At 49.7% G+C, this 12,660-nt stretch overlaps 1 protein-coding gene and 1 non-coding gene across 2 annotated transcripts; one reads left to right on the top strand and one right to left on the bottom strand.

Annotated features, from left to right (window-relative positions):
• Window positions 1-970: 970 nt before the first annotated feature.
• Window positions 971-1,042, bottom strand: TRNAG-UCC (transfer RNA glycine (anticodon UCC)). The gene has a single exon. It is a non-coding gene; the product is annotated as a tRNA-Gly (tRNA).
• Window positions 1,043-5,985: 4,943 nt separating this feature from the next.
• On the top strand, window positions 5,986-11,595 carry LOC142769313 (uncharacterized). Its single transcript, XM_075872453.1, has one exon. It carries the CDS (start codon window positions 6,245-6,247, stop codon window positions 8,102-8,104), a length of 1,860 nt encoding a protein of 619 aa, XP_075728568.1. The 5' UTR covers window positions 5,986-6,244; the 3' UTR covers window positions 8,105-11,595.
• The last annotated feature ends 1,065 nt before the right edge of the window (window positions 11,596-12,660 follow it).

Here is a 12,660-nt window from a genome sequence, read left to right as displayed (position 1 = left end):
CACTGGTCATCATTCATCTGATTCACGGCAATACGACGCTTTGCAATTATATGGGCGACATGATATACTCGAGCCTAATTGCTGGTGGCCACGTGAGTTCCTGAATAAACTGTACGCTTTGGGTCCACCTCGTTGGAAAAAAGGGTACTTTGCAAGGCTGCTGACTCACAGGTCACGGGTTACATTAATTGCGGCCATGGCAGTTTCTTTTCTTAAGGGAGAAATAGTAGATGCTCGTGTATTCTGCGATGTAAAAGTGCACCTTAAATAATATTAGGGGATTGATTTTGCCGGATATCTACGCTACCCCTTCTCTCATAGTCACATCGCTTTTCTGAGACGTAAAACCCCTGACATTACGAACTGTTGGTTTAGCGAGCTGGAGCTTATGAGAAGATTCTAAAATATTCCTAAAGTTTTCCAAGCATTGCTGATATCTGTAACGTTGCCTATATAAGAAAGTGCTTATATGTGTAACGTGCCGTTTGCAAAAGATGAGTTGCAAGGAGAGCGCGAATGGCAATATTGACGATGTTCGAAGCATAAATCTTTTTTTACCAGCGTATTCTGCGCCTGAAACACGCCTACTTAATGCCTGAAAATCCAGGATCTAAGAACATCCTAGCCTCTGAAGTGATTCAAAGTAGCAATTTGATGTCGAATTCCCATGACCGCGTTTTTCTTATGTTTGAAGGCAAGTGAACCAGCCTAATATTCCCCGTGAAGATTTGCGTCAAAAAAAAGAGTGATGCAAAGAAAGTGGCGATGGTCCCGAAATTTTTCTTCGTTCATTCCCTCATTCACTTTGTGAATCACTCATTCACTTCAATCATTCACTTTGTGAAGCACCCATGGAAGCTCCAAGTCTTTGTCATGTTGTAAGTGTGAAATGCGAAGTAACGTTGTCGAATAAAAAAAAAAACTACAAGGAACTCAAGGCGAACGTTCGAGTAAAAATAAAAAAAAAACGTGCGTCGGCCGGGAATCGAACCCGGGTCAACTGCTTGGAAGGCAGCTATGCTAACCACTATACCACCGACGCTTTTTTTTTTGCTTTCTTGCCTGTTTACAGGCGCATACATCAAACCACAAGCAGAACAAAAACAAGCAGTAACAGTCGGACAGAAACTTAAAATTCCCTAAGTGCTGCCAAGGGCTCCACCCTCGACAACCACTCAGGTAAAACCTCCTGAGTTTTCTGCAGTTCAACAAACTTGGCCATACATTCACGGAAATACATTCGTGCAGGCCGTGCATCCTGCTCGCGATAGAAACCCGCCATACGGGCCCGCCATAAACAGTGAAGTCCACATAGCATAATCAAATCAAAAGGCATTCCCTCTTCGTCCACTATTGGCAGAAATCTTATACCATATGAATTTAAAGGTAATTCTTTCTGTAACGTCCTTTGAAGTACATCCCAAAAATATACTCCTTCCCAACAATGTGAGAAAACATGGTCAATATTTTCCGGTTTTTTACAGATAAGGCAATTTGTCCCCCAAGGTAAGTAAAAACCACGGTCTGCTTGAAATGTCCTGACTGATAGTGTACCTGTGTGCAGCTTGAAAAAGAAAGACTTCGCGCCAGGAGCCACTTGCATTCTCTTCACTCTTTTAAGCACATCTTTCCCTTCACCTCCAGTGTACATGGCACGGTACAGCGGTTCAGGTAAAACAACGTCGCATACATCTTTGTACAACTTCTTTCGAGTCACTGAAAACAAATATTCATTGGAAAATCTAACCGATAAAAACCGTACACTTAGAATAACCTCTTTAAGATACCCGCGCACAGCACCGGTCATTTCATGCGTGCTAACCACATATCCAGGTAAAGCCCGCGTCAGTCTCATTTGGCACACTGTACGTAAGAAAGGGTCCCTTGTGTAGCGAAAGAAAAAGAACCTATTTACGACTTGGCGTATGAAAAGATGTGTTAAACCAAGCCCTCCGTGTTTCACTTTTCGAAACAGATTAGTTCGACTGCATCTCTCCCAGTTCGAAGCCCACACGAACACAGCGAAGATACGATGGAACTTCTGTATGTTTGCCCTTGAACAATGCAATACTTGCATCACATACCAAAGTTTTGAGGCAAAGAAAAGATTACAGACAGTCGCCCTAGCAAACACTGACAGATGATTACCGTTGCATCTATTAGCTTTCTTCCGGATTTCTTTGGCTTGTTCTTGCCAGTAGTTCTCATTATCTTTATAAAATTCCAGTGGCACCCCTAAGTACTTGACAGGTGTGGTCACCCATTTAACATTGGCAAAATAGTCTGGTTTTGATGACCACTCTCCATGCCAGAAACCCAGACACTTTCCCCAGTTTACTAGACTGCCAGTTGCCTTGCCGAACCTTTTAACCACACTGATGGCAGTGGTAACACTATCTTGATCGATACAACAAACAGCCACATCGTCGGCATATGCCAAAATTTTAACTTCGGATTCTTGTAATCTATAGCCACGAATGCAAATGTTTTGAGCTATTGCTAAGCACAACAATTCTATATATAAACTGAAAAGTAGGGGGCTCAGCGGGCAGCCCTGACGAACAGAACGCCTTATGTTAATTGTATCTCCTAGCGTCTTATTGATTACCAGTCGGGTTGTGCAGTTCCGGTATGCCATAGATACTCCATCTCTGATTACAAAACCAACGTTGACATGGTCAAGAATGGCAAGCAGAAGGTTGTGGGAAACACAATCAAAAGCTTTCTCGAGATCAATCTGTAGAATGGCTACCCCTACTTGATTGGCATCGCTACACTCGAGCACACAGCGCATCTTGTGTATATTAGTCACAATGGAGCGTCCCATAATCCCACATGTTTGGTGAGGCCCTACTAATTCTTTGATTACCCCTTGAAGTCGCCGTTCTAGTACTTTCATTAAAATTTTGTAATCACAATTAGTTAGTGATATCGGTCTATACGAAGAAACTAATTTTAACTTCTCCGAGTGTTCTGTCTTAGGTATCAAAACTGTATGTGCTTCACTAAAGGACCTAGGGAGGACATTAAGTTTATAAGCTTGATTGAAGACATCTGCAAGTACTTGGGATAATTCATTTTTGAACTCCTTATAAAACGAAGCACTAAGCCCGTCCGGCCCTGGAGATTTACCAGGATTCATTTTATCTATAGCCCTTTCTACTTCCGTCGGCGTTATAGATAGCTCTAAAGCTGATTTGGTGTTATCTGACAACTTCGGCATTTTGCTAAGAAACTCCTGCTTAAATTCCTCTGAATCAATGGGCGTGGCAGCGAAGAGTCCTTCGTAGTGTTTGCCAAACGCTCGTCCTATGCTCTCATTGTCCGAAACTTCGATACCGTTGATTTCAGTGGCATCTATGTGATTTCGTCTGGCATGACTTTTCTCTAATCCAAGCGCTCGCTTCGTCGGGCGATCATCCACAGTCATTGATGCTGCTCTGGCTCGCACTAGCGCTCCGCGATAGCGTTCCTCCTCATATACCTCTATCCTCTGTTTAATACTCCGCAAATCGTCACCATATACTCCAGGTTTTTCACATTCAAGAGCTGTTAGTCTCTCAAGTGTTCGTCTAAGCTCTTTCTCATTCTTCTTAGATTCAAAAGATAAAACGCTAGATCTCTCTATTGCTTTTATTTTGATTCGCTGCTTGAATAGCTCCGATTCTTCTCCTATTTTGTCCATACACTCTTTGTTAATATTACTTATTTCTTTAATAACTGATGCGCTAAACGACTCATCCTTTAAGAGGTTAGAGTTCATTTTCCACTGTTCCCAAGAAAAGGCGTCCCTTTCTTTTTTTGACCCGATATTGCATTTTACAAGACAGTGATCGGAAAAGGAAACAGGGACAACATTATAACTGCTACACTGGGTTATCGCATCTGCAGTAAGGTAAAGTCGATCCAATCGGGCATTACTTGTGCCTTGAAAGTGGGTATACTTCACATCTTGGGAACTATGCAAACACTCCGCAACATCTACTAATTCGTGTTCAATAATCACCTGTGCCAGGACATCACTGCTTCTATCTTTAACGTTGCGCCTGCTTGATCTATCCCTTTCATTCAAGACACAGTTGAAATCACCCACCAATAAGAGTTTCCTACCAGTACACATATGTTGTCGTAAATTGGAAAAAAAAAACCCGATCTTTCCTGGCCAATAGTTGGAGCATAAACACATATAATGCGCCATTCAGTGTCACAATAAACAATATCACACCATACTACTCGGCCTGAAGAGCAAGAAAAGGCATTTTTTATGACTAATCCTGGCAGTTTTCTAACAAAAAGAACACATCCCCCTGATGTGCCTATGGCCTGGCTCACAGTGGCAAAATACCGTGATGTAAACTTAAGCACCATGCTCCCAGTCTCCTCCTCGCCTTCAACTTTGGTCTCCTGCACTGCAAACACATCCAGATTTTCTTCCAGTAACAACCGGTATACTTGGCTTTGCTTCTTCTTTGAAGCCAAGCCTCTAACATTCAGCGTGGCGTAGCTAAATGATACTTGAGGTGCCATTACAACCATGTGGAGGAGTTAGGCCCGGAGCATGGCGCTTACCTTGCACGTCCAGCGCTACGCTAGACGCCTCCAGGCCCGTCCGACCGCCCGGTTTCACTGCACAGTAGAAGAGAATTGTTTACAGCTTTTTAGATGCGGAGCATCTAATACTCGAGGCTTGTAGTGCGGCGCCGTCCGCAAGCTTCCTCCTCCTTCTTCCACCATCTGTGCATCCCTTCCTCCTCTACACACCGCGCGCGCTTCACTCCTCCACCATCTGTGCACCCTTCCTCCTCTATACACCACGTGCGCTTCTCCTCTTCACGAACATTCGCCTGCTGTATAATGTAGCGCGCATGCGCCGTCACGCTTCGAGAACATCGGCAGCTGACGCGCGCGCATGCGCCGTCGCGCTTCGGAAACATCGGCAGCTGACGCGCGCGCATGCGCCGTTGCGCTTCTCCCCCTTCTCGAACATTCGACAGCTGACAGTGCATGTGCCGTCGCGCTGTATATATACTCAAGGTCGGCGCTCGCTCGCTCAGTTGCCGCTCGTCGGTTGGTTTGTACGGCGCGTCGACGTCCAAGGTCGCGGTGAAATGAATTCCAACGATGCCACAAACACAATGATCGACGTCCCTTCAACCAGCGCCGCCCTTTCGCATACGTGTGTACGTGTTCACTCATTTAACACCCCCTCCTACAACCACGTTAACCAATTTAGCCATCGACCCAAGTAAGTCGCAATTTAACACCCCATTTCACAACCACGTTAACCAATTTAGCCATCGACCCAAGTAAGTCGCACTTTAACACCCCGTTAACCAATTATATGCTCCGCATCCTCCTCAGTGTTCCCCCGAGGGAAGCTGCGGGCAATTTTTTTTGTCCGTGGTGCCACCAGCTCTTGCTCTCATGCTGGTGCGTCTGCCAGTCGGCGTCTTTGCCGGTGGTTCTTCCACGCTACTTGCACTGTTCTTGTCTGCCGTCTTCACAGGGTCTTCCAATGGTCTTTTAATGGGTGAAACGGCACCGCTGGGCCAAGAGACGCGGCTGGCGTTGCACGTGTTTCCTTCTATCTTCGTGTCGAAACCAACGCTACAGGAGGCACCATCGACAACTTGGCCTTGCTCCGACGCATGGGCAGACGCTCCGTGTACCTCACAGCCTGCGTCTGTCACCGCATTGTCAGCTGTATCGGTCGATACAGCTGCAGAACCTGGTTGAGTGTCAACAGGTGCCGGTGTATATTCGTCTTCTGATGTTGCAGATGTGCAGTTCAAATTTTCTGCGACTTGATCTCCGCAACCTTCAGCCGCGTCCTCTGCTTCTGTCACGTCCATAATGTGTTCTGACGCATCTTCGGCCTCCGCTGACGCGGTCACTGCGGCGTACGAACGGACGCATTCCGCGTCTCCATGCCCGAAACGCCGGCAGCGCGAGCACCGAGGCACCTTACACTCGCGATTCGCCGCTAGGGGGCCAACGTGAGCGGATGCCTGCAACGTCGGCTCCGGCAAACGGTACGTGCTACTCTTTACCAACCTTTCCTGCGGTCACTAGCCTGTTCGAACAGCGACATAAGGGTCTGAGGAAGACAGAGACGACGCCCATTCCGGGCAAGCTCCGACGTTCTGTGTGCAACAATTCATGAACCGAGACGCTGAGCATCCGAGCTAAGCCTCTCTGAGACTCCGCTCCTTCGTCGACACTGGCAGCAACGCCTCCCGTTATTATGGAAGTAACGGTTGAGGGCCACACCATCTCCGCTGAAGAGCTCCAGGCAGGCAATTGGACACCAGTTCTCTATAAAGCCTATGCGTCTCGACCAGCCTGTTCACAGAAACCACTTTCGCAACCCAACGCTACCGTCAAGGAGACCAACCCGAACGCCATGCGCGTCGAAGCAGCTGCAACTGGAAGAGGCAAGACGCCAACCCACCTACCACCTGCTACCAAGGAGACGCGCATCATTGTAAAACGCAGCAAGCAACTGCCGCCACTCCCACCGAACGCTATTCGCGTCGTTGTTCGTCCGCGAGGTCAACTGCGACTCCTAGATGTCCCAACGCCTCGACTCATGAAGGCAGTGCAGGCCGCACTTCAAACCACTCTGCCCGATGATTTCTGCCTGCGCATACACCCCACTAATAATACATTCACGGCAGCTACAACACACTCCGCCGCAGCCGAGCTCCTAAAGACGCTGACTTCACTCACCATTGGTGGCCATGCTTACCCCTGCATGGCTTACGTGGCACCCCCACCAGGAGCTACAAGAGGGGTCATCTCAAACGCCTTTGACGACGAGACGCCAACCCAGCTGTACGAAGACCTGGTCAAACGGAATCCTGAATACTCTATACTCGCAGCCCGACGAATGGGGAAGACGCACTCCATTCTCATCACCTTCGACGCCAATGAGGTGCCACATTCCATTAAATACATGGGAGCCATTCACCGCTGTACTCCATACCGCGGAAGTCCGGATGCTTGTACGAACTGCAGACTACCGGGCCATCGTCACGACGTATGCCCAAGCCCCAAGACTAATCTTTGCCCACGCTGTGGCAGCCAACACTCACCCCAGGAACCTCCTTGCACGCCTAAGTGCATTCTGTGCGAGGGCCCTCATCTTACCGGCACTGGTTCATGCAAAGGACGCAACCTTCACCAGCCACGCAAAACGACAAAGCAACCTCAAACGCAGCGACAAGAACCGGTTCCACACGGGGACAACTTCCCCCAGTTGTCAGCGGGACCCACTCAGCCCAGCCAACTCAGCCAACCCAAGCAAGCCTGGACCGAGCCGCTTAAACAAGATTGGGGCCCTCCCCGTTCGCCCTGCAAGAACGCACTATCATCAACAGTGACTTCCAGTCTGCAAGACGCTCTGGCCAAGTCTCGGGAGGAGGCAGCGGCAGCCAAAGCAGAAGCTCAAGCAGCCCGAGCTGAAGCCGCTGCCCTTCGAGAACACATCGCGAAGCTGGAGACCCAGATAAGTACTCTCGCCACAAGCCATGCCACTCCACCTACCCCAACTCCTACTACATCCCAAACTCCTGCGCACAACCCACCCAACACCTCTAGCATGTCTTTCCCACCCAGCCATGTCAACGCGACATCCTGCTCTGATTCGCTTGAGTTAGATATCGACACGGCATTTCCTCGGCACACAAATCAGGACATTACCCCGCGTCCCTCAACACACAGCTCACTAGCCGATATTCCAACCATGCTTGAGTCTTTTACTGCTCGTTTTGAGGCAAAATTGCAGGAAGGTATCACCAGCATCAATCAGGAATGCACAACGCTCCAAGATGCGGTAATCCGTGTAACAACAGACAATGCAGCACTTAATCATCGTCTTGATGCTCTAGCTCAAACATTAACTGACCGCTACAACAATCTTGAATCACAGCTCAATTTGTTCGCAACATGCCTTGCAAAACGGGATCTCACCCCAAGTAAACGCAAGAAGCCCAAAGCAACTGAAGGGCAAGACAATCCACTCCCTGACGTCACTAACGACTCCCAACCTTGCGCGGCGGCTACGCCCCTTCTCAATTCTCATGATGGCAGCTCTAAACCGTAATCTGACACTCTGGCAGTGGAACTGCCGAGGTTTTGGCCAGAAGCGTCATGTTGTCCACCAACTGCTATCTTGCGCTGCGGGACCCGATATCCTTGCCCTACAAGAACCCTCCAACCCCCTAACCTTACCCGGCTATACTTCTATTACACCCACATCCCCTACACCCTCTCGGGTGGCGTTTCTAATTAATCGCTCAATCACCACCATCTCCCACTGTTTAGCAGTCCAAGACATTGATCACCTCTTAATTGAGCTTGTGCCGCAACATGCCAGAGCTAAAAGCCTCTTCATCCTGAATGTATACAGCAGCCCTAAGTGCTTACAGGGCAACTTCCAGCGCCTCTTTACGCTCGCGAAACGCATAGCCAATAAGTGCCCCCTACTCGTCGTGGGAGATTTCAATGCCCCACATACAGCCTGGGGTTATCCGCGCGACACACCAAAAGGACGTCGGGTGTGGTTAGCAGCGCAGCAAGCCGGCCTCTCACTGCTCACCGATTCTGCCTTTCCGACACGCATAGGGAATAGTGTCTGCAAGGACACTACACCAGATCTCTCGTTCGCACATCGCCTCCCTCATGCCACATGGTGCAACACACAAGAGAATTTGGGTAGTGACCATTACATTATCGAAATTCTCTTAAATATGCAACTACCCCGCAGGGTTCTCAGAGGTTCCACTTTTACCAACTGGGATTTTTTCCGCACTTATAGGGCAACACGCACCCACGCCTCTATCACGGACATCACTGAATGGTCAGAACAACTCCGGAGTGATGTCCGATCCGCAACTCGTCTAGTACGAGAGGACTGCCCAAGCGACACAGTTGACTCTCGTCTCCTACATTTATGGGACGCTAAAACAAGCCTAGAACGACGCTGGCAAAGCCAGCGTTGGAACCGAACTCTTAGACGTCGCCTGGCCCGCCTGAGCAAAGAGATAGAGACCCATGCAGCCACTCTTTCGCGACAGAACTGGGAATCGCTTTGCAACAAATTAGATGGCAATATGAGTATGCCTCAGACTTGGAATTTGTTCCGACACTTAATTGACCCAACTCAGTCAAAGACTACCCAAAGACACAACCTCACCAAACTCCTACATACTTGCGATAAACCTCCACCAGAACTACTACAGGAACTTCGAAATCAGTACTTCCCAACATACCCTGCCGTATTGTATCCCGATTATACAGGTCCTCCTAATGAGCTCCTCGACCAACCCATTACAGTAGCCGAAGTTCAAGCCGAACTACAGAAACTAAACACTTCCTCAGCCCCCGGTCCGGACAATATTCACAACAAAGCACTCCGTAATCTCGACGACCAATCAATTGCCGAGCTTACTGAATACTTTAATGAGTGCTGGCTAAGGGGCATCCTCCCACCACAATGGAAAGAGGCCAAGGTTGTCTTTATACCCAAACCTGGGAAACCTCTCCTTACGTCTAACCTCAGGCCCATATCCCTCACTTCTTGTGTCGGCAAACTCATGGAGCACGTACTCCAAACCAGGCTCTGCCAGTACCTAGAAGGCAAGAATCTCTTGCCTGCTTGCATGTTTGGATTTCGCCCTGGACTTTCCACACAGGACGTTTTCCTACAACTAAAACATCACATTCTTGACTCTCAAACCTGCGATACCAGAGCTATCTTAGGAGTAGATCTAACAAAGGCATTTGACAACGTTGCGCACTCAGCTATTCTAGAGAACCTTATAACCCTGGGAGTCGGCGTAAAGATGTACAACTACGTCCGCGACTTCCTCAGCCACCGCACAGCAACACTTACCTTTGGCGATCACAGCCTGCCAGGCATCACGCTTGGAGCCCGTGGTACGCCCCAGGGAGCAGTCCTCTCACCTATTCTTTTTAACATAGCACTTCTACATCTGCCCCAAAAACTGGGTCAGATCCCCGACATCCACTTCAGCTTCTATGCCGACGACATCACCGTCTGGGCAAACCGTGGTAGTGACGCCGAAATAGAAGAACACTTACAGTTGGCACTAACCACCATCGACACATATGTTCGAGAACGTGGCCTTACCTGCTCCCCTTCCAAATCAGAGCTCTTTCTTTACCGACCGAAGCAGCATGCTTCAGCCATTCCCCCTATCTCTCTCACGCTAGGTGCCCACCCCATCCCACTTGTCTCAAAAATTCGGGTGCTAGGGCTAGTACTCTACTCACATGGCGCACATGGAGAAGTCATCAGGACTCTCCAAACACATGCTCAGCAGACCATTCGGCTGATTCGTCGCATAGCGAACCGTCGGGCTGGCCTACGCGAGCGAAACACGCTTCGCCTCACCCAGGCTTACATCGTCAGCCGCACCACGTATGCCCTCCCATACCTACCTCTCCGACAAAAAGAGAGAGACCGCATTAACGCGCTTCTACGAAGTTGCACAAAAACAGCTCTACGCCTTCCCCCAAGCACATCCAATGACAGACTCTTCAAACTTGGTGTACATAATACATTTGAGGAACTCGCTGAAGCCACCTTTACGGCACAAATATGTCGTCTGTCTAATTCGGTGAGTGGCCGCGCTCTTTTGACCCAATTAGACTTATCCCCAATAACAGAATCACCTGGAAGGGTCCCTCTTTCTTCTAACCTCCGCTCTCACCTAAACGTACCGCCCATTCCCAAGAACATGCATCCTGTACGCGACGAGAAACGCAGAAAGGCAAGGGCCCGGGCCCTCCAGAGACAATATGGCGAGGACCAGAATGTAGTCTACGTTGACGCAGCGGAATATGCGTCAAGATCCCGCATGGCCCTTGCGGTGGCTGACAATCAGGCAAATCTCCTAACTTCTTGCTCAATTGTCACAAATTCCACCACAGAGGCAGAAGAGGCAGCCATCGCGCTTGCTCTCATCTCCACACCTGCCACCACTATCATTAGCGACTCGAAATCAGCTATTCTTAACTACGCCAATGGCCTGATATCATGTAGCGCTGCTCGCTTGCTACGCTTCTGGCAGCCTCAGTGCTCCACAACCCTGATCTGGACGCCAGCACATGCCGGCCTCCTTGGCAACGAGGAGGCTCATTCTCTAGCCCGAGGTCTCACATTCCGGGCAGGAGAAATGGAGCCCCCTCCACAGGTCGAGGAGCGCTTGCTCTCTTTTCGTGATATTCTATCGTATTACCGGGAACAACGAAGAATATACGCACCCCCAGCCCCATCCCTAAACATAGCGCAGGCCACACATTGGCGACGCCTACAAACTCGAACTGCTCCATATCCCGTATTACTAAACGCCCGTTACCCAGACCATTTCCCCTCTTCATGCAAACTTTGCGACAAACCAGGAGACTTCCTCCACATCCTCCTCACATGTCCCACCTTCCCACATCCCCCACCTCCGGCTGTGGCAGTGTCATACTGGGAGACCATCATGACCAGCACTTCTGCGTTCGATCAGCGCCGGATCATCTCGTGCGCCATGAAGAGGATCGCACTACAAGGGCTTTCCTTTGCTTTGTAAGGGTGCCTCCTCACTGCGAGGGTGCACCCACGTGCCATGAGGGGGCTCGGCCCCCACGCTACACAGTGGCAATAAATGTTTCTACCACCACCACCTTACACTCGCGACGCACATGTCCTGTTCCGCTGCAACGCAGGCATTGCATAGGCCGACCTGGGGCTACCACTAAGGCTAATTCACCGGCGACTCGTATCTGATGAGGCAGGTCCTCGACTTTCATACCGCTTTTCAGCTTAATGAAAACAGTGCGGGTCGTCGAATTCTTCTCATTGACTCCTTCCACACGCTAGCGTTCCCGGGTCACTTCTGTAACTTTCCCGAACGCTGCCAACGCCGTGCGGACATCTTCGTCCGAAACGCCGTGTAACAGCCAGTGAAGCCGCAGTCTCACCTTCTGCTCCTGAGGGTCGATAATGAGGCAGCGGCGTCCTTTGACCTGGAGTTCTTTCAGATCAGTGATCCGCTTCGTCGCCTCCTGGCTGTTAAAGGTGACGGCCCACACATGGTTGATCTGGTAGGCGCCCAATGCAATTACGTCGGGAAGCAGTCGTTCCTTGTCCAGAGCGTCTCGGAACTCTTCGACCTTGAAAGGCCTCACTCGAATATCACCGTGCAAAAACACTGTGTTCACAACAATACGTCCTGTTGGCAGATTCGGCAAGATGATCTCATAATCCTTGTCACTTTCGTCTGTAATCCTGTTTCCGCGGCCACCAAGGACCGCCTCTGCCACTCCGCGGGAGCCCATGATTCCTGCGTCCGACGCGTGCGAGTGCCGGCGAAAGAATGCTATACCACCGACACCGCACGCTGCGCAATAGAATTGTTGGCGTTGAGGACCTATCGAGGGCATCAGTCCACAAGAGAGCAAGCAGCTGGCGGGTGAGGAGGGACCAGGTCGTTCACCGTGCATGAACCGGCTCCACTAGACATTCACGTCCGAGCGGCGTGCTATTTAAAAGATGGTTAGCTCCATGCATTTCGTGGTTGGTGAACACATTTGAAATCGCCATATTATCAAGGCTTTCATTTTTAGGGGCGAAGCTCCTTATGGCGT

The sequence above is a fragment of the Rhipicephalus microplus genome, chromosome 8 (genome assembly GCF_043290135.1).
Source record: "Rhipicephalus microplus isolate Deutch F79 chromosome 8, USDA_Rmic, whole genome shotgun sequence".
NCBI classification, from domain to species: domain Eukaryota; kingdom Metazoa; phylum Arthropoda; class Arachnida; order Ixodida; family Ixodidae; genus Rhipicephalus; species Rhipicephalus microplus.
This window is presented reverse-complemented; position numbering and strand designations above follow the sequence as displayed.

What these genes read in the sequence shown, in the direction of transcription:
- LOC142769313 (XM_075872453.1), top strand. Translation starts at nt 6,245, where the DNA reads ATGGAAGTAACGGTTGAGGGCCACACCATCTCCGCTGAAGAGCTCCAG.